General features: G+C 62.1%; 1 protein-coding gene across 1 annotated transcript; it reads left to right on the top strand.

Moving 5' to 3' along the window:
- Positions 1-341: 341 nt before the first annotated feature.
- Positions 342-19,763, top strand: NALF2 (NALCN channel auxiliary factor 2; the record flags this gene model as incomplete). Its single annotated transcript, XM_084293848.1, has 3 exons — positions 342-1,091; positions 12,651-12,822; positions 13,275-19,763. The coding sequence occupies 3 exons, from the start codon at positions 342-344 to the stop codon at positions 13,673-13,675; spliced, it is 1,323 nt and encodes a 440-aa protein (XP_084149974.1). The 3' UTR covers positions 13,676-19,763.
- Between the last annotated feature and the right edge of the window lie 1,777 nt (positions 19,764-21,540).

Raw genomic sequence — 21,540 nt, 5'->3', positions numbered from 1 at the left:
GAGAGCGGCGTGAGGCGGCGGCAGCGGCACCGGCCCCGGCAGCGGCAGCGGGAGCGGCGCCGGGAGCGGGGCCGGCAGCGGGGCCGGCAGCGGGGCATGCCCCCGCGGCGAGCCCGGCCGCCGGTGCGGAGCGTGCGGCGCGGCGCCGCCTCCCCCCGCCGCGGCATGGCGCGGCCGGCGGGCCGGGGGCCGGGGCTGGGGCGGCGGTGGCGGCGGTGGCGGCGGCGGGGGGGAGAGGCGGAGGAGGAGGCGGCGGCGGCGGCGGCGGCACCGGCATCGCGGCCGGCCCTCGGCGCCCCTCGGCGTCCCCCCGGCCCGCCGGGCGCCGCCGCCGCCTCGCCATGATCCGCGGCGCCTGGCTGTCCCCCCGCGGGGGCGGCGGGGCCGTGTGCTGCGCCCCGCGCCGCAGCGACAAGCCGGCGGCCGACCCCGAGCGGGCGCAGAAATGGCGGCTGTCGCTGGCCTCGCTGCTCTTCTTCACCGTGCTCCTCTCCGACCACCTCTGGCTCTGCGCCGCCGCCGCCAAGCTGCGCGCCCGGGAGCGGAGCGGCGCCGGGAGGCCGCGGGGCCGCGGGCCCAGGGCGCTGGGGGAGGCGGAGGAGAGCGGGGCCGGGGGGGGCTGCGAGGCCTTCGTGGGCAACCTGAGCCGGCCGCCGGCAGCCCCCGGGCCGTGCCCCGCTCCCCGCGGCGACCTGGACTCGGCCTGCGCTCGCCTGGGCTCGCTGCAGCGCCTGCTGGGCTCCTTCGCCGGCGGGCAGCTGGCGGGCACGGCCCCGGCGCCCAGGAGCTTGCTGCAGGCGTATTTCGGGAACTTGAACCTCTCCTTCTGCGATAGCTACACGATCTGGGACCTGCTGCGCGAGATGGCCGGCCCCGACAGCCTGGACTGCAGCCTGGACAACCTGATGCTGGACCTGGTGGCGGCGGCGGCGGCCGGGGCGCTGGGCGGGGAGGCGTGCAGCAGCTGCGTCCAGGCGTACCAGCGGCTGGACCAACACGCTCAGGAAAAATACGAGGAGTTCGACCTCTTGCTGGAGAAATACCTGCAGTCGGACGAGTACTCGGTCAGATCCTGCGTGAGGGACTGCAAGGTACGAGGGGGCGCGGTGCGGTGTGGGGCTGGAGGCGAAGCGCGCGGCCCCCGGGGTGCTCGGCCACCCTTGGCCATCCCCGTGGGCATCCTCTCCCCGTGACGCTTCTTCCTGGTGTCCTGGGAGCCCCACAGGTCTCTAACGCAGGCAAACAGGCCCAAAAACCCGGTGGAGGAGGCAGAGGTGGGTGAAGGGGACAAGGCACATGAGCTGCTCACGGCCCCGGAGCTCCTGGCAGCAGGAGGATGGGGTGCTGGGGGCTCCACAGCCCTCCTGCCCCCGTGCCGGGTGGAGCCACGCTCCCTGCGCTGCCCAAACCCAAGGGCTGGCAGCGCTTGGGGACAGGACCAGAGTCCTGGGACAGGGCTCGGGCAGGGCAGGGCAATCAGGCTTGAAGGCAGAGCCTCCAAACACGACACCGTGAGGCCATCACCGCCGCCTCTGGCCTGCAGAGAGGAGCTCTGCGCGGTGCCGGGGCAGCCCAGGGCTCTGCCCGGACAGCATTAATCCAGGCTGTAGGGTCAGCGCTGACCTGAGATGAACCAAGGAGCTGCAGCCCCCTCCCCAGGGGACGGCACGGCCGCCCTTTTATCCCTTTGCCCCAGGGAGATGGGAGATGGTGAGCTGGGATCTGCCTCCCCCGGCACCCCCAGCCCCGGTGGGTCGCCCTGGGGGTGCCCCCCGATCTGCCCCGGTGCCGGCAGGGCTCGCGGTGCCCCGCCACGTTCTCCTCCAGCAGCTGTCCCCGTGCCCTGCTCTGCCCAGCGGAGGGGAGAGCTCGGAGCAGCGCGGTGTTAGCAGGCACTCGGGGAGCTCTTCGTGTTCCTACAGCTGCGGGGCTGCCTTCCCCAGCACCACACGGATCAAACCTCAGCCCGGTGCTGCCTCTTCCCAAAAGCAAGCAGCGCAGCCGTGCGTCTCCCCGGGGCGCTCCCGCTCGGTGCTGCTTTGCACCCCTTGTGGCACAGGCTCTGTCCCCCAGCCCCGCGGCTCCCCGCGGCCGCCCGGCTCGCCCCTGCCACCTCCCTCCTCACGCAGCCTCCGGGAAGCATGATGGCTCCGTAATTAAACCTCTCCCGGAGCCGTGTGCTGGAGAGGCAGCGCCGTGCCTCGCAGCCAGGCGCTCTCCTTGTGCGCCGCCCCGAGAGGGCTGCCTGCAGAGCGTCCCCTGCTCCCCGGGCAGGGCTCGGACGCTGCTTTAACGGCAGAGTTTGGAGGGGTGCGTGGGCAGCTCGGGGCCGTGCTCTCCCCCCGGCACGGCGCTGGGGACACGGGGCCTGCCTTTCACCAAGGGCACGGCCGCGAGGTGCTGGCCCCGGCTCTCAGGACCGCGTTTCTGCGCCGCTCCCGCACGGAACCGTTTTGGGAAAGGAGCTGGCGCTGGCGTGCTGGGCCGGCACCAAGGCAGGTAATTACAATCTGCTCGCCCAAATTCCCCCTGCGGTTTCGGAGCTACGTAGTAGCTGGCTTTGGTGCCGCTGCTCTGCTCCCGTGACCGCATCTGGGTGCTGAATGAAGCAACCCGGCACCGGCAGGGGCTGAGCGTGCTGTGCGCCTCCCGTGCGTGCAGGCGGTGGCGACTGCTGGCCCCGGATCTCGTGCTCTGGTGCCAGGTGGGCTCGGCAGAAAGCAGGAGGAGCTGGGAGGGATGGAGCGGGCTCCGGCAAGGGCTCGTGGCCACGTGGGCTAGTGGCAGCCCTCGTGGGGGTCCCACGGGGTCAGGCTGAAGGCAACACCCAGCAGTTGCCCACTGGTGTTGAGGGGAGAGCAGAGGAGGGAGAGGTTGGTGGTGGTGGCTTTTCGGGAGAGGGGAAGGAGCCCAAATAGACAAGGTGGGTTTTGGGGCAGAGCTCCCCGCGCCCTCCAGCCCTCGCATCCATCCCCGCCGAGTCTGAGCTGCGTGTCCCCAGCACAGAGACCTGGGGAGAGCAGCACACGGAGCAGAAAACCCTCAGCTGGGCTCAGGGGACTCCAAGGCAGCCAGAAACAGAGCCCTGCGTGGACGAGTCTCCCTCGGGTGCCCGTGGGCCGTGAGCAGCCGTGGTGGGAAGGCAGGAAACGAGCTGGGGAGCCGCGAAGCTGGAGCTGGCAGCTGCAAGGCGTGCGGCGCCGCTCCCGGCTCGCGCCCTGCTCACATTCGCGGTTGCCTCCGTGGAGCATCTGCGAGCGGCAGCGCCGCGGCTCCACAGGCGCCACTTGGGAAGCAACAGGAGGCCGCCAGCAGCAGGCGACCCGCGAGGCATTCCCCGGGGCCCAAATTCTCCGGCGTGGGCGCCCGAATCTGCAGGCGTCGACCCCAGCCCTCGCTGCGGTGCCCGCTGGAAGCAGGGCGCTTGTTTGAGGCGATTCCCTGCGCGCTGGGGCGCTTTGCTTTCGGCTCTCCCAGCTGACAGCCACAGCTTTCTCCTCTCCTGTGACTTGAGGCCGCCAGCAGCCTGGCCCAGTGCTGTGGCCGTGAGCTTTTGGCCTCGTTTCCCCCCCCTTTTGGCCTCGTTTCCCCCCCTTTGGCCTGGTTTCCTCCCCTTTGGCCTGGTTTCCCCCAGCCTCCCGGGGCTTAGCGGGGGCTGCGCGGGAAGAGCCGGCGGGCGGGAGCTTTGAAGCGCCCTGGGTTTGTGATTGCTGCCCGAAGGCTGAACAACGCTGCACGTTCTGCCCTGTGGTGCTGTGTGCTCGGTGGGGTTTGGTGGCGAAGCTGTGGCCAAATGTCCCGGGGGAAGCCCAGGACACGGGCACGCAACCAGCGGGCTCCGTGCACGCGTGATGTAGCGTGGCAGGAGATCCCAATTCCTTCAGATTGCTGCCCCGCATGGTGCTTGGGGCTGGTTTTCTCCTCCTCTTCCCCTCTCTTCCCAAATTGACGAAGCCCAGCGTCGCCTGCAGCTCGGCTGCCACGCAGTCAGGGCTTTGTGGCTTTAAAGCCGGAGGCTCTGTGCTTGTGCTGCCTCCCTCAGCCCACAGCCGCTGCGCAGAGCGCTCCTGGAAGCGCAAACCCGGCCTTAGCCGGGCAAATAAAGATCTATGGGACCACGGCTGGTGAATTAAGGCCTCATTAGGCTGCGGGAAACAAAGCAGCGGGGAGAGAAGGGCTGACAGGAGGGAGCTGGGCTGGGAAGGGCAGGCTGGACAGGACCTGTAGCATCTCAGCCCTGATTAGATTACCAGCGCTCCTCTGTTTGCTCGGGCCGGCGGCTGTTGCATCGCGCTGCGGCCCTGCCTGGGGCTCCTTCCCCGCCCTGATTTCCCCGTTACCCACATCAGGGAGCCCTTTGGGTGCGTGGCAGGGCAGGATTTTGCTCCCCAGGATTTTGGGCAGTGCTGGTGGGAGGGAGAGGCTGGTCCCATGTACAAGGCAGCGGCAGCAGGCTGGGCTTTTAGGTCTCGGTGTTGCCCGGTGAAGTTCCCAGTGGATTTTAGGTTCTGGGTGGGTCTCCAGGTACAAGGCTGCCACAGCCAGCCCCTAACCCATGTGCCGTGCTGCCCTGCCACGGGGCTCTCCCTGCATCCACAGGGATGGCGAGGCTGGGCTGAAAACCGCCAGGAAAGCAGCGTGCCTTCACCCCAAAAACGATCAAAGATGGGCACCGGCTTCTGGAAGGAGGACAGGAAAGCCGAAAAGGGAAGGAGCTGTTGTTCCGTGCAAACAGGGGGGGTTTTGCTGATGGTTTCGGTGGTGTTTGCCTGCCTGCTGCCAGCAGTTTGTGTGTCCATCAGACCTCGTCTGCGTTCACCAGCGGTGCCGAAGGGAAGCACGCCCGTGCCCGTGGGGCGCGGGGAGCGAGGGAGGGCTGCAGCTCCAGCCCGAGGGCCGTGGGGCGATCCTTCAGCAGCTACCGATGGGTTTTGGAAGGCGTCCAGCGTGCGGTGGGCCTGTAGGGCTGCAGGCAGCCGGTGGGCACGGCTGCGTTTTTGGCAGCCTGTATTTACGGCGAGCTGGTGGAGCGGCCTCGCTGCCAGCGCCAGGAGGCGGCAGGCAGGGCGCAGCGCGGTGCCCGGGGGGCCCGGATCGGGGACAGCTCGTCAGGCTGCTGCCCTACGTGATTCCCTAGGTGATGTGCGATGTGTGCTGGCACAAAGGATCCTGGCAGCATCACCTCGGAGCTCCTGTCCTCGTCTGCGGGGTCGCCACGCAGCCCGGAGCCGCTCCGGCACCCCAGGGTGCTGCACCCACCCCGTGCCTCTGAAGCACCCCGCGGCCAGGCAGGCTTCTCCTGCAGCCCCAAAGGCAGCGGGGGCACCTGGTAGCGCTGCCCCGCGGGGTTTTCCCTCTGCTGGCAGCGGGCAGGATGCACCTGGGCTGCCGGGGGCTGTTCCTGCCGTCAGCGGGAGGCATTAGGATGCGGCTCATGCCTGGCTCTGCACAGAGGAGGCCGGGCTCCGCTGTCGTTTGAAGGGCAATGACTCAGGGACAGCAAATCCATGAATGAGACACGGAGGCTGCCCGGGGGAGCAGGAGCCAGCTGGCCACACGGGGCAGGGTGGGCAGGGGGCGCGGTGCCGGCTGAGGCCCCCAGCAGAGCAACTCCTGCCCGAGCCCGGCCCCGCTCTCCTTCCTCATCACTTTTTGGCTTTTACTTCTCCCCGTGGCCTTTCCTAAGGTCTGGGGGCTGTCAGGTGGAGGAGCAGCCTGGATGCAGGCAGCCAGTGCGGGCTCCTCCAAATTCTGGTGTGAGCACGGATGGCAAAAGGCAGCGTGAAGGCACCACCTGGCAAGGCTTCGGCGTGCCAGCGCCCTGCCCCGGCGAGCTCCTGGTGCTGGCTAAGAAGGAGGAGCTGCCCCTGGGTGCAGGTCCTGGCCTCCCCCATCTCCTGCTGAGGCTTGGGGCTGGGGACCCTCGCTGCAAGTCCCCTTCCAGAGGCTGTGCGGGCTGCAGCCTGCAGGCGATGTGCAAAGTTTTGGCAAACAGTTTCTCTTTCCTTTGGAAACGCTGAGGATTTCAAAGCCCGAGCCCCTGGCATCACACGGAGACCCCCACCAGCCACCAGCGGCTGCTGCCCGGATCCCACCGGGGCTGGGGAGATGTCGTGGGCTCTTCAGGGCACACACCATCCCCTCGGGGCTGCCGGCAGGGTCTTTTCTGCGGTGAATTTTGCTCATTTCTTGCCCCTCTTCTCACCTCCCCGGGCTCCTTCTGTTGTTTTGGGGTCCCTACCGGAGCTCACTGTGCCTCCGTGCCTGGCAACGTCAGCAGATGCAATTAACGGGGCCGCTCAGTGATTACGAAGTCGTTGGGGCTGATTTTGGCCTTGGTGGCACCTGGCTGGGCTTCTCCCTCCGCTGCCCTTCTCGGAGCCACCTCCGTTGGGCGCAGCAGGGGACGAATCCTCGTGCAGTGCTGGGGAGATTTGGGTCTCCCCTCGCTCCGAGCCGCTTCTGGCTCAGCCTGTGCCTGGGCAGGGCTCTTCCAACCCCAATTCCCCCCAGAGACACGGCGTGAGGCTGAGGTGTCTCCTTGAACCCTGCCTCGTGCTGCGCGCCCTGCTCCGCCGTGCCCTCGCCGCAGAGACCCCGCAGTGCTGGAGAAACTTCTTCAGGCTCCAGCTGTGGGTAATTGATGGCTTGTGGCACTGAAGTGTCTCGCCTTTATTTTTTTATATCCCTCCTAATGTAACAGGATGTTCTCATTAGCCCCATCAATGTTTAATCTGCTTTGGAGCCCTGGCTGCAGCCGTATCTGACGGGGGTGAATTCCTCCAGCGCCTCTGATGGATCGCGGGCACCTGATGGCTGCGTCTGCCCCGTCTCTGTCGGAACCGTCTGCGTCCTCCTGGCTGCCTTTAATCCCTTTTCACTCGGCTTGAATCCCTTTTTACTCGGCTTTAAGCACTTTTTACTCAGCTTTCGTCACTTTTTAGCGGGGGGCTGGCAGGTGGCAGGGGGCTGCGCCTGCAGCTGGGGCGCTCCCAGTGCTGCCAGGAGGTGCCTGCTGGTGGGCAGCTCCCAAACCCTCCCCGGGCTTCGTGCCCCAGCTCGGAGCCCCCAGGGGTTGTGCTCGGGGTGCTGCTCTTGGTTCTCCACACCCTGCAGGCTTCGCTTGCGTTGGACACGCCGCAGCCCCCGATGGATGGCAGCACTGGGGGCGCATCCCCTCTCCCTGACCACGTTTTCTCCTCGGGGCCGTTATTTCTGCATCCAAGCAGCATTTTGGGTGTAGCCGCTCAGGGAAGCGCCGCTCTGGAGCCAGGTCCCAGCCACCATTTGACTTCTGCTGCTCTTCCAGCTCTCGCCATCCCCGGTGTGCCCTCGCCAGGGCCAGGCAGGGCCCGGTGCCGTTAGTTCGCGGTCCTTGGGTTCCTCCTGCAGGCAGCACCGTGCCCCAGGAGCTGCTGGAGCCTCCCAGGCACTGCTCCGGGGTAATCCCATCGCTCATCCATGTCCTGTGGCATCCGACTGCGCCCTGCGTGGGTGCTGGGAGCCGCTCGGGCTCTGATTTTTGGGATGGGACGGGTGCACCCGGACCAGGCGCTGGGCTGGGGACTACCTGCTGGGGTTTGGCACATCTGGATGGGGCAGTGCCACTCAACCCAGGCATCTCCCACCCCTCCATCCCCCAATTCACCAGCACGCCCCTGCTGGGCTCACCCCCAGGCCACCAGGGTGCCCCTGCCCCTGCTGAGAGCGGCAGGGCCCCGGCTGCTCCCTGCCCCCTGGCCGCATCCCATCCTGGCTGCCCCTTCCCACGCATACCTTCACGCCGTGCCCTCCCGTCCAGAGGGGACAAACCCTCTCAAGCCCGGCCAAAAACGCCTCTCCAAAAGCAGGGCAGAAAGCAGCTCCGGGGATTTACAGCCGCCCCTCTCGCCCCGTTGGCTCTGCGTGGGAGCGCGGGCGCTCGCCGCCTTTGCTCTCGGGTCTGTGCGCACCAGAAGTTTCTCAGGACGGGGTCTGTCTGCTGCCCGTGTCGTGCAGCCTGTGGCACAATGGGGCCCAGTCCTCGCCCGCTTCCATAAGCAGCGGCCTCAATGTGCATTTTGTTTACATTCAATCCATTTTGTTTTACAGCAGCGCCTGCAGGCAGCCCACCAAGACTGGGGCCGCGTTGTCCCAGACGCTGTCCAAAGCGTGGGCTGTCGACTGCCAGAAGAAAATCGCAGGGCAGAGAGGACAGAGCCAGGATGTGGGGGGACTGAACACGCCGCCGACATCACGTAGGCTGCGCCGGGGCTCGGCCTTTGTGCTCGGGGGGCTGGCGGGCAGAGCGCTCCCAGCCCTCGCCGGCCCCGCTGGGAGGAGGAACGCGGCGCCCCCAAGGTGGCATTTCGTTGTTAAACCGGGGTTTGGTGGGAATTTGGGTGCTCCGAAGAGGCCGTGTGGGATCAAACCCCTGCGGCAGCCGGCTGGGGTCTGCCTGAGCAGGGTGGCTGTGGGCACGCGGCCGGATACCAGTGGCAACGGGGCCATGGTGGCAAAGCTAAACTGGGCAAACTGGGAGCTGTGGTGGGAGGGAAGGGGCCCAGGGTCCCTTCTGTCCTCCCAGGGTGGTTTTTGGGGCTCCTCTCCCCGTGCCCAGCGGGGATGTCCATGGCCATCGTGTTTGTCCTGCGGGCAGCAGGTGCAGCTGTACGGCCAGGGCCCTGTCCCCAAAACCCCGACCTGTGCGCCCAGCAGCTTTCCCAGGGGAAACGTCCCACATTTCCCCCTTGCCTGGTTGGAGGTTTGTGTGTGTGCATGCACAGAGGTGCAGGAGCTCGTTCTCTGCGTTGCCAGCTCCACGCAGCGAGCTGAACGTGCTACAGGCAGGGCTGCGGGGTGTCTGAGCAGGTGAGGGGGATGCGCTCGTGCCCTAAGGCTGCTTTCTTAAAATTTTGTCATAGATGAGCTCAGGGAGCCACTTGTGTCTCGGGCTTGCTTTCAGGGGGCTCTATTTGCAGGGAGAGGGGGCTCTCAGGTAGCTTCCTCGTTCCCTTCTTCTGGGGGGTAAACCAAAGACCCTAAAAACGAGTTTCTTCATGAAACCACAGAGGTCAGCAGCATTGGGACTGGATTTAGGATGCCGTGGAGGAAGGCGGCCTCCAGCCAGGGGCACGGCAGGGATGAGGAGGAGGAGGAGGAAGAGGATGCCCCCACTGCCCTGCTGCTGCCCCCTTCCCCCCCAGCACCCCCCGGCCACCCTATTTCTGGCTGGTGGCCCCCGTGGCGAGGTCGGTGCCACCCTTAGGTGCTGGGCACAGCGGGCGGCGAGGAGCCGGCCCCCTGCTCGCCTTCCCCCTGTGAGACGGAGGGTGCCCGGCTCCAGCGCTGTCATCACCAGGCACCAGGCAGCTTTATAGAAAGGAGAAAAAAAAAAAAAAAGAAGTAAAAACGCAGAAAAAAGGAGCGATCGCACGCAGTTCTGCTGTGTTTTTTCCTCTTCCCCGTGCCCCAGAGGGGAGCATGCGAAGGGGCAAGGCGGGGACAGCACAGCCGGGACCCGGCTCCAGAAATATCCAAGTTACCAAAAAACCAGCTGTTGCAGATAGGATGTTGGAACGGCACAGAGCAAGGCTCATGAGAAAAAAAAAAAAACTTGCTCTTTCCAAAGCCCAGCGCTGTTGATGTCAGGGTTGCAGGCGGCTCTAATTGAATCCTTCGGTAATTGGGCGCTGCAGTTGTGTTTGTGACTCCTCCGGGCCGGCCAGCGCCGTTCGCGTTCCCTTAATCCGCTGCCATCATCCACGGGGGCTCTTCTCTCCCCTGCTTTACGTGGCCTGCCTCCCTCGCCGCATCCTGATGTGCCAGAGCTTGGAGAGGTGCCCGAGCGGCTCATTAGCAGCGCTCATTTCCCTGCGTCCGAGATTAATGAGGCGCAGCCCCTCCAGATGCTCATCCCAGGCCACGGTGGAGACGCTCTGCTGCCAGCCCTGGGTGCCGGGCGCCGGGTCCCCGGTGGCCCCGTGGGTGTGCACGGCCCCAGCTCCACGCAGCTGCCACCGGGTCAAGGAGGAGGAGAAGGAGAAGGAGGAGGAGGAGGAGGAGGAGGAGGAAGAGGAGGAGGAGAGGAGTCGTGAGCGCAGCGCCGAGCAGCTTCCAGGGCAGAGCCACCCCAGCACGCTCCCGGATGGTTCTGCAGAGCCGCCCCTGAGGCTTTCTCCACAGAGCCCAATATTACTGCAATTAAATGCAACCCCGGGAAGCTTTGCCAAGCTCTATACCCAACGCTGGGTTTCTCAAAGCGTCCAATTTCCCTGCACCTGGTGTAACCACTGATTACGGCCCCTCCGTGGCTCCCTGTCCCTCGCCACCCCTCGGCTCGCTGGGCAGCGTGTGCCGGCTGCTCCCTGCCCACCCAGTTGGGGAAAGCTTTGTTGCTTTGTTGCTTTGTTGCATCTTTTTGATGCTCCTCCGTCCCTGCCCTGTGCCTCCGGAGTGTGGTTCAGACAGTGCTGGTGTCCACAAGGTGCTGGCATCACCCCCAGCCGCATTATTTCAAAGAGAAAAGCAGGAGGTGGTTCTGCACAGACATCCTGAGAACACAGAAGGACTCTGGGGAAGGTTTTTAGAGACCTGGCCGGTTGTGCTCACATGGCCCGGCTGGGGAGTCTGACCCTGTGATCCTGAGAGCAGCCAAACCCCAAAGCAGAAAGGAGGAAACGCCCATCAAAAGGCAGCTTAATTCCTCCAGAAACGGTAAAGAGCGAGGAGGAGGCACGGGCGAGCTCTCCGCGGTGAGTCAGGCAGCGAGTAAATCTCCTCCTGCCCTCAATCCTCAGGCGTCCCCTGCAAGAGCAGGAGGAAGCTGCGGGGGACGAGCGGCGAGGGGAGGCACAGGACGGAGGGGATGCGAGGAGGCTGCGGGCACGGAGAGAGGAAATCGACCGAGCCTGCCCGGGCTGTGCCCAAACGGGGAGCGTGGTGAACCCCCGGACACCAGGAGTGTGTAAACACGGAGGGAGAGGGATGGTTTGTGGGATGATAGAAGGCCTGAGGCACCTCGCCGAGCTTTGCCCAGCAAATTCTGCATCCATCTGAGCAGTTCGTGGGGCGGTGAATGGCTCCCGTTCGTAATCCTGGAAACTGGGGGGGGAAATTCATCCCTCCCCACCTCGGCCATTTGAATTCTGCACGTGGAGGCACCAATCGGCCCTTGTCCCCGTCTCCATCAGTCCTTGTCCCCGTCTCCATCACTTCTTGTCCCCATCTCCATCCAACCTCGTCTCCAGGCTGCTCCCACCGCCTCACCCACCGCGTGTTGCCTGCCCGAGCAGGGCTGAGGAGCGAAAGCCGGGTGCTGTGGGTGGTGCTGGGGGGGCCGTGGGCACGGTGCAGCCCCAGCACAGCCCCAGGCCCTGGGCTCGGGCAGTTTCGGCAGGGTTGGGAGCCCCTGCTGGTTGGGAAGTCCACAAAGTGCTGCTCCCCAGGCCCTGGAGAAGGGGATTTGGGAAAAGGAGAAGGCAGCGGGGTCGGGGAAGCGATCACCCCGGGCTCCCTGCCCAGCTCCCCTCCTCCTCGGCCCCAGGGAATGAGCTCAGCAGAGGCAGATCCAGAACTGGAGCTCCAGGCTCTCCCTCCTGGCCGTGTCCTCGCGGTCTGCTTCCAGAGCCAGGCCTTCCTCTGGAGCTGTTCCCCTCGGCCTGAATAATTAACATCCAGAGAGAAACAGCAGGGCTGCGGCTGCAGCTCCCACAGCCCAGCCGAAAGCCGTGGCCACGGGGCTGCTGACTGCCCCGGGGGCTGCGGCCCGGCCCCCGGTAATTTAAATTTTCTGATGAAAATTTCACCAAAACAACGCTTCCGTGGGAATGCAGGGGTCTGTGAACGGGCATTTGCCAGGGGGAAAAAGGAAAAGAAAAAAAAAAGGAAAAAGAGAACTTGCCAAGAATTTCCCAACCAGCACGAATCCTGAGACAGCACCAGGGTCCAGACAAAGGGAGATAAGGATCTGTGGAAAACGCGGGGGTTTTGGAAACGTCGTAGGGAAACGTCATGGGTTTAAAGCCTCCAGAACATACAAACCCGTGGGGAAGGAGGAGCAGGGGCTTTATCCCAGCACGTTTAGGAGGGAAACTCCTTCCCTCTGTCTCGCAGGGAGCTAGGAGCTGGCTGTGGGCATCAACCTGACCTTAATTTTGCCGGGCAGGCAGCGGGACGGGAGCGCACGAGCCCCGTGAGCTGCTCCCTCCCTGCCCGTCCCATGGCTCACGGGGACATCTCGGTGTGCCGGGTGCCTCGGGGGGAGCTGGGTGCTGCGGGCAGGGGGCTGAGCAGTGGCAGGTCGTCTGCACGTGGTGCACAAAGCTCTCCATCGCTGCTCTCGGTCACTGGTCTCGGCAGAGGTGCCCACCGGGGGGGGACACAAGTCCCCTGCGGCCGCTTTGCTTTGTTTTCGTGGTGGTTTGGGTTTGGTAGAGCAGTGCTGCGGCCCCCAATGCTTTAAAGGTCTCCTTGAGTTGCTGGATGAATTCAGTGAGTAGCTCGGGTGTGCTGACGAGCTCTGCCAAGTGAGCCAAGCGAGGTAAGAGGCCTCCCCTTCCCCTTTTCCTTCCCTTTTCCCTTCCCCTTCTCCTTCCCCCCGGGGTTTCCGCGGCGCTCGTGCTACCCCGCTGCCTGTGTGGGTGACCCGTCCCCCTCGGTGCCTTCCCTAGGCTGTCTACAAGGCCTGGCTGTGCTCCGAGTATTTCAACGTGACACAACAACAGTGCCGACACCGGATCCCATGCAAGCAATACTGCCTGGAGGTGCAGACCAGGTGCCCGTTCGTGTTACCGGACAACGACGAGCTGATCTACGGAGGCTTGCCTGGCTTCATCTGCACGGGTAAGGACACTGCGGGAGCAGGGGTGGGTGCTGGGGAGCCCGCAGGGCTTTGCAGGCCGTCTGCCAGGCTGTGAGGTCGTTTTGGGGAGGAGAGGAGGGGGAGGCGTGGTGCAGAAACGCACCGAGTGCGTGCTGAGCGCCGAGACGTGGAGCTGGGGTGAGATGTAAGCGCTGCACGGAGAGGGAGCAGCAGGTTTAGCTCGGGAAACAAAAGCCCAGTGAAACCTAAAAAAGTGGGAGGGGGCTGGAGGTGATGGGATGATGCAGGGCCAGGACAGATGGGTGCTGCCTGGGGAGCCCTGACCGCGCCGGGGTCCCTCCCTGTGCACCAGTCCCACCAGTGGCAGCTGCTGGGGGTCTCCGGGTGTGGCGGTGCTGGGGCTGGCACCGTGCTCGCTCCCTCTGCTCGCCGTCCTCGTCCTCCCCACTGACCCCCTGCTCCCTTCCCGCAGGGCTGCTGGAGACCCAGCTGCCCGAGGAGGAGGCCAAGTGCTGCGAGGTGCAATGGGACTCCTGCGACCACCCCCCAGACAGCAACTACAACACATCCCCCAAATCCACGGCGTCAGAGTCGCTCCATTACCACCGCCACGACCCCCACCTCCATCACCAGCGGCAGAACCACTACCACCTCTACCACCACCACCACCAGTACCACCAGTACCACCACTCCCCGTCCTTGCTGCCGGTCTCCGCAGGGTCTCGCCTGGGCAGCAGCAGGCTCAGGCTGTGCGTGCTGGTCCTGATGCTCCTCCACACCATGGTGTCCTTCTCGAGCGTGCACAGCGGCGGCGGGGGGCTCAGCCTGGAGGCCCTGCCCGCCCTGGACGAGAGCGTGGCGCGGGACGAGTGACACGGAGGGGGGAGCCGACCTCCGAGAACGCCAGATCTTTTTCCACGAAGGGGGGCACATGCTATTCCTCCAATGGGAGGCACGGGATTGGGGGTGACGCACACACACACACCCCCGCACATCCCCCCAAGAGCTGCTCGCCGCGGGGCATCCCCGTGATGAAGAGTCTCTAATGCGCACAGGGCTGCGGGACTCGGCTTTGAGAAGGGTTCGGTCAGGAGCAGCCGGGCGCAGGAGCAGGGGGAGCAGGGGGTTCAGAGGAGCAGAGGGGACAAGGGAGCAGAGGGGACGGGGTCCCCCCCTCGCAGGAGGTGGCCCCACGGGGCTGCCGCGCTCCTCCCTGCCGCCCGCCGCGAGTGCCTTGGGCGCCCGCACCTCACCCGCCAGCCACATGCCAAGAGTTTGGAAATCAGCCTGACCCCCCTTTTCTATTTCTCCTCCGTCCACAACGCCCCGCACCCGGCCGGGCAGGATGGAGGCAGCACCTCTCTGAAAATCCCCGTCCTCCCTTCCCATCCCCGGGGAAAACCCCGCTGGTGCAAGGCAGCCCCTGCGCGGGCTGGCCGGGCTCCTCCTGCTGCTGGTGGGGCTGGAGGATGCTGCGCCACGGGGCCGGTGTCCCCCACGGCCCCACCTGCCCCTCCGCTCGTGCTCGGGGAGGTGGGGAGGGGCGTCCCGGTGCCCCCGTTTGCGAAGCGTCCCGATGGTTTCGTGTAACCTCTCGCTCTCGTTCCCCATGACTCGGAGCGGAGTCGGGGAGACGTGGCTCTGGCAGGGCGCAGGCGAAGCTGAGGGAGTCTTCAGCTCGTGGTGGGATCAGGCGTGGTAACAATTGGATGAAAGGCTTCCGAAGGCGTCCGTCCCTGCTCGGCGGCTGCAAATCATCTGCTGGATGGCAGAAGGACTGGGCAGAAGGGCTGGCGAAATCTGGCTGGTAGGGATGGTCTCCCACACAAAGAAGAGGCGCTAATAAAGCCCAGCTGGGGAAGGGAGTTCTCGCGACTGCTTTTTATCACTGGATGCGCCCCAGATCAGAAACCTTCTAGGAGCCCAGCTGGGACAGCGGGACACGGTCGGGCAAGGTGCTGGCTGGTGCGGCCCGGATCGGCTCGCTTCTTTCCTTTTCACCTGAGCTCAGCGTTTCCAGCCGTTCATCAGCTCCCCTCTCTGCTCAGAAATTCCCAAATTCTCCATCCACCCACCAGGATCTGCTCGCGGGGCGGCCCCAGGGGGACGGTGCCGCTCGTCAGGCACCCGAGGCGAGAGGGGTCCCGTGGGCACGGAGCGAACACCGGGGTGGGCGCACAGAGACTGCTTGCCCGACGTTTCCAGCCCATTTCCAGACCAAAGAGGCTCTGAAAAGCAGCTGAACGTTCAACGCCTGCTTTGCCTTGAAGCTCGGAGCTCCGGGGAGGTGTTCAGGTGCCACCAGTTACCTGTGACCAAAGCCCTGCGGATGTGAAGCCCGGCAGCTCGTTGGCATCGGTACCGGGCTGGAGAACTTGCGTTCGGGGAAGAAGCAGAGCGCGTCCCGAGCGGATTTTGCTGCTGATGCTGCCCAGAGCAGGTAGGGCGGTTCCTGTTTGGGTGTTCCTAACAGCATCCCTACATTTTCAGCCAAGTTTGCACTGGTTGGGGAGCCTGGACACGCAGCGGTTCAGCAAGCAGGAGCGCGGCTCCTGCGCTTGTTGCTGAAAAATCGAGTGGTGCCGCTGCCTTGAGGAATGGTGAGAGCCCACGGCCAGACCGAAGGAGGGAGCGCAGCCGCGTGCCTGCCTCGAGACGGCCGGATCCAGCTCGTCCTGAAGGAAATTAGATTTTTCGTGCGCTGCCAAGAGTTAAGCTAATTCCAGGCGCCTCCTCGGGAGATAGGCTGCGTCCGATCTCGCAGCGGCTCATCTCGGGAGGGAACGGCCCCGGCTGGTGCGTCAGCCAGCGGCCCTGACTCACCGGCCCTGCTCATTGTCTGCCGCACAGCCTGCTCGGGGCCAAGCAGCCCCCGGCCCGCGGACAGCACGGCGAGGGGCACGGGGCCGGGAAAGGAGTGGATCCCGGGCGGCCCCGGGGTGCTGAGCGCGGGGAGCCGCCGGCCCCAGGTGGCCCGAGGAGGCTCGCTGGCCGCGCCAGCCCCGGGGGCTGGGATTTTACCTAGTGTGACTGGAAGGAAAGTGCTGAGTCTTCACAGAGCGAGGCTGTTGGAAGGAGTTCTTTTATTTAGCAAGTCTGGGCTGCTGTCAATAAGTTCTGTGGTTTTAGGGCACCATATGCTGTATTCAACACTTTGCCAATCTCGTTAAGTGGATCCAGACGAGGCTGTTCACAGAACAGGACGGAGCAGCTGGAAGCGGTGTACGTTGCAGTCCATCATTACGGGGCCGTCAGATAAAAATCTTCTCCCCGCTCTGACATTACAACTCCAGGAAGCCTCCCGATCGGCTCTCCCTTTGCTACGCGGGAGGAGAGCCCAGGAAGGGGGCTCTGGCGTTGCCCCCATCCATCCCGCTGGCGCTGCTCCCGCTGCAGCGTGGCGCGGACGTGCCTGGGGCGAGGAGGGGCCCTTTGCAGAGCAGCTCCGGGTGCAGCCCCCAGGGGAACACCCACCCCAAATGCCCTCATCCTCCCGGGAATTTAACCCGAGGTGCTTTCTCCTTTCCCTTCCAGCCCAGTGATCCCGTTCCCTCTCCCAGTGCCCACCGCGCTGTCGGGACGATGCTCGCGGGCAGCCCGGGCGGCGGGGGAAAGGTGGCCGTGGCCGGCCCCTCTGCAGCATCAGCCCTGTGTTTTGCACTTTAATGTAGCTGCCAGTTGTACAAATTAATTAAAAATAACTGAAGAAAAATCCCAAAGAAAGGCCCTGCTTCCTCTGGCGAAGATTAATCATTACTTGAGCCCTTTTCTTATGAAAATACAGATCCATGGTAGCCCCAGGCAAAAGATTCCCAGGGAGAGCCCTCACCATTCGTGCTCTGAGTTAGGGAAATCGCTTTGAAAGCATCTGACAACTAAAGCAGAACATGTTGAGTAACTTGGCAACACTCAGAAAACATCTTGAAATGGTTTTTGTTCAACACATTTTGCTTTGCTTCAATAGGAGATGTCAGGGCAGTTCATTCACTGCCACTCAGGACTGCAGGCGATGCCGGGAGACGGCTCCTCTGCCCTGCCTTTAGAAAAGACAGAAGGAAAATGAAAAATCCCTGATATCTGCTGCTCGGCGTGGTGCTGGCACTGCCCGCTGCCACGTTGCTGCGTCCCGGGCGGCCCCGCGGCGCCTGGAAGGGAGGTGGGCAAACGGGGCGTCCCGCAGCCCAACGCTGCATCGCCCTCAGCCACGTCACGTCGGCCTCTAACCCCCAAAAAAGTCATGCTCCGGCTTGTGAGGAGGTACAATCTGACACCCAGCTACCACCCCGGAAAGGAGTGCCTATAGAAACCCAGAGACAAACTCAGCGCAGAAATAGATTTGGCAAAAATCTCTCTGAAAACCTATGCAATGCGGCCAACAATTTTGTTTATAGGCTTCTTGAGCTGCCCTGTGGATTTCTATCCACAGCAGTGTAAATCTCCCTTAAATTACATCCGAAAGCTGAGGGAGGGCAGATCCTGGTGTGAATAACGACCCGCTGCAGGCTGGAAGGTGCCCAGGTCGTGGTCCCCCTGTCCCTTCCCAGCAGAAGCCTGCTCTGCGCTCCTGGGGCTCGCACAGGTCCATCTCGTGCCCTGCCCACGCACTGCTCAGCCTGGGTTTGGGGAGCAAAGCTCCTCAGCAGCTTTTTTCTGGGTGTTTTCCACCCCGTGTGGCTCTGTGGGTGCTGCTACCCCTGCACATTGCTGCAGGGGGGCCGGGAGTGGGGTGAGGGTGAGGAGGGCGGCACGCGGCGGGACGTGCTCTGCTCCCTGCGGGGCAAAGGAATCACTGCATCCACACACAAAGGTTAAACCCTTTGCAAATCATGTTGTTTTGTTTTTAAATGATGCCTTTTAAAGGTTGCTGGGGTTTAATCTCTCTGTTCCCAACCTGCTCATCGTGTGCCTCCCGCCACCGCGTGCGGGCAGGGTTTGCAAACCAAGCGCCGAGCTCCCCGAGCCAGGCCAGCTGCTGGCGTTCCCCTAGGAGAAAGCTGAACCGTTGCGGGGGGCATTGCTGTGGGATTTTGTAACAGCTCCTTGCACACAAAGCACAGGAGACGGCCCACGGGGTGCCCGGGGAGGCCTGGGTGTAGCTGGGTCCTCGGGCTTCTCGCTGCCCGTGCAGGACAGGATGGTGGCAGCTGTGCGAGGGAACGTTCCCATTGCCAGTTTTTCCCAAACCCCCTAGCTCCGTTTCCTTGGGTTTAAATCCTTTAGGACCTGCTCTTGCTGCCTCGTTCCCTGATCTCCCCATCAGCTCCATGCTGCGTGTCCCGACCTGAGGAACGAGGAGCGGATCAGACCCGTGGCACTGCCCCGGGGGGCTGTGCCCAGGACCCCCCCAGCCTCGCCAGCAGCCCTGGGTCCCTGCCTCCTGGTGCAGCTGAGCGTGAGGCAGCTGCAGACCTGCCCCAGTTCCTCAAAACACGGTCAGGAGCAGGTTCCAGCCCCCTCAACCTTCAGAACAGCATTTTACGGCGATCCTCCTGCAGGCCGAGCAGTCTGCAACCTTGCCTGTTGTAAACCAAAACTCTCCCCACAATTATCATTATTATTTTTTAATTGGTTTGGTTTTACCATTTTTAAATGTATTTTTTTGGGGAACAGGACGTGCTCGAGTTGCAAAACAAAAAGCCATTTCAAGCCAGAGAGTTTTTTTTTTCTTTTTTTTTTTTTTTTTAATTTTGAAACTTGTCAAAACAAGCCATATTGATAATTATGACCGATTTTTTTTTTCAAATTGAGAAATGCATCAAGAACAGCCCTTTCCCACAAAACCTTTCATTTTCAAAAAAAAAACAAAACGCAAAAAAAAAAAAAAATTATATAAAAAAAAAAATCAATCACACTTTTTCTGCTCGCACAGTTGGAACTGGTGGCAGCGGATTCGGAGAGAATAGCAATTTGTGAGGAATTCCAACCAGCTCTCCTCAAAATAGCACCCAGCCAGTTTCTCGGGCTGAGCGGCGCGGTGCTGAAAGCGAACTGGAGAGCTTCCTTCCCCAGCGGGGCTCCTCGGCGCGGGGCGGCGCACCTTGGGAGCTGCTTGGGGATATTCCCGACGGGGAACTGACGCCGAGGTGCTGCTGCCTGCAGGGCAGCCTCCCTTCTCCTCCGGGTCCTCAGCTGGTGTCGGGTGCCCCCAGCCAGCCCTCTGAGCAAGCTCTGTTTTCTTTTCCAAACCAAACTGAATCCAGCTCCTTCTAGCCTCCAAAGCATTCAGCCGTCGCAGCGATGGGAAGCCTTCAACCCCGGAGATATTCCCACATGTTCATGGGAGTTTAAATTTGGAAGGAATTAAACCCGTTGGTCCGGCAGGGATACCGCAGAGCGTGTGTGCATGGGGAAAAGCAAACACCAGGCTTCAACGAGAACCATTTGAAGGGAGAGCACTGCAAAGGAGGAGAGAGCCCCAAACGCAGCGCCCCGGCACGGGGCAGGGGGACGGGGCGCGGGGGGACCGCGCGGGGACACCGTTGGGTGCGGGCAGAAAGGGCTGCTGGTGACCGAACCCTTCTCAAGTGCTTGTGAAATGGTGGTGGTTACAGAGCTCAGACCTACCAAAAGGTCCTTTTACAGTACGCGGTGGCAAGGTGAAAAAAAAAACAAAAAAACAACAAAAAACCAACAAACCATACTGCTGAAGTCAAAATATTCTTTCTAATCCCCCTGCCCGGTTTCTCTTTCTTTCCAGCTTTCTTCCTCTGCCTTCCTGACCCTCCCTCTCTGTTCCCACCCCCCTTCTGTTTCTCTTTCTCCCCTCTGTCATAAGAAAGTGACTGTGTCCTCGAGGGGACAGTTTTCTTATGCCATTTTATACACTGTGCTTCATGTTTAGAACTTTTTTGCACTAGTTCCTATTACATTTATTTTCCAAAATGGTTTGACAAAAAACAAACAAAAAAAAAATACAAAAACAAAAACACAAAACCATGCTATAATTCAGTTGTATTAAAAATATTATCCTACTACTCTCTGTGTTCAATAGTCTCTGTACCTGTAATGCTTTCAGTTCTGTTGTATTTTGGGGCAGAGGTTTTCTCCGCCCCTTGTTTAACCCAGTAAAGAAATAAAATGTTAAGAATTGATGATAACCTCCTGCTCCCTCTCTCTGTGCTTCGCCTCGGGATGCTCAGGTCGGGCGCCCGGCCCCCGCGGTGCCCAGCGTGCCCGTCCGGCGGGCGCTTTCCTCCCCAGCCCCATCTCAAAAGGAGGACAGCAGAGGCAGAGTGGAGGGACAATAACCCTGCCTCGCTGAGTTTGATTTCGTAACCTTTCTTTATATTCTTTTGTTTCTTGCCTTCACATTTTTTGCCATGGGGCTCACCTCAGAACAATAGGGGCAAAGACTGTCACCAAGAGATTCATCAGAGAATAATGACTAAACCAGGGTATCCAAATTTTGCCCAGCTGAAGTCCACACCCACATATAATCTGGAATTAATTCATCTGGACAACAGATCTCGGCATGCAACAGAGCTAGGACACTCCGCTCCAAATTGAATGCTGCATGCCAGGCTGCAAAAGGCCATGTAATAAAACTCTGAAGTTGCGCCTTGGCCATCCCTGCCCCCAGCTGCAAATCCTCCCTCTGGAAAGAGGATGAGGAGCAGGGAGCAGAAACGGAATGAGGTTGGACAGAGATGGAAACAATACGAATACAAAGAGGGTGTTTGGTACAGAAGGCAGCTGTCAGGGGGTGCGGGCAGGCGGTGGGCTCTGCCGGAGAACGAGAGGGGAGAAGAAGCGGGGACATCTCCCTCTGCCATCGCCTCGGAGAGGCTTCTGGCTCCTTCCTCCTCCCTGCCCCGCTCAGAGCCAGCAGCCACGTTCAGCCCTCAGTGTCCCCAGGACTGTCCCTGTCTGGAGGTGACACCAAATCCCCTGTCAGAAGGCACCACAATTTGGCACAACCATCCTGCTGTCCTCCTGCCCTCCCAGCCCTGGTGCAGGCAGCTGGGGAGATATCACGGGTGGTGCTGACACCCCCAGCTGCCTGCGATTGCCAGCAATGAACCTTGCCAGATAAATTTGCTGCTGGGTGCTTCCCCTCTTGCTGTCCTGGAGAAGGAAAGTCACCTGCAGGCTCTTGTGAGCTCTCCAGAAGCACTAAGTGCTGGTTTCCAAACAGGTTTCTTGGATAACTTCACTGCTCAGGTAGGGAAGTGGTGGGTGGTGCAGATGTGCAGCAGCATTAGTGGTGTAAAATGAGGGTGCTGGGGTCCTTTATGCTAAAATCTGGCTGTTCTGCTTATTGTTTCCTTCCTTTCTTTTTTTAGAAGGAACCTGGAAGCTAGAGACACCCAGTTAGAAATCTCCCTGCATGGTCAGGGATCCTCACCCTGCTCTATGTATTTGTTCTTTTGGGGGTGCCTGCAGAGCCTGACCCTGCCCAGCTTCTGGGAGTGCTTTAGGGTCAGGCACCTGGCTGTGCTGTTAGGGGTCTGTGGGGGCTTTGGGAGCCCATTTCTTCCCCAGTCAGCCATCTCCTCCTCCAGGTAAGAGCTCTGTCACTGCGAGCATCTGTGCGTGCATCAGTAGGATTTGCCACCCAGTGCAGGACCTGAGGTGTTGTCCTAATCTGTCAGGTGCCTGAAATCAGTCAGATGTTTGGGAGGGGAAGGAGCATTGCACTGCGGTGCCCAGTTTCTGTAAAAGGGGTTTATATCCCCTTCCCTGAGAAAGTCCAGCCTGGAGTGCCACATTCTGGTGCCCCTAAGCTCAAAAACGAGCCA

The sequence above is a fragment of the Netta rufina genome (assembly GCF_964035555.1).
Source record: "Netta rufina genome assembly, chromosome: 12".
In the NCBI taxonomy this organism is placed as follows: domain Eukaryota; kingdom Metazoa; phylum Chordata; class Aves; order Anseriformes; family Anatidae; genus Netta; species Netta rufina.
Note: the sequence above shows the minus strand (reverse complement) of the source record. Positions and strands in the feature narration are given on the sequence as shown.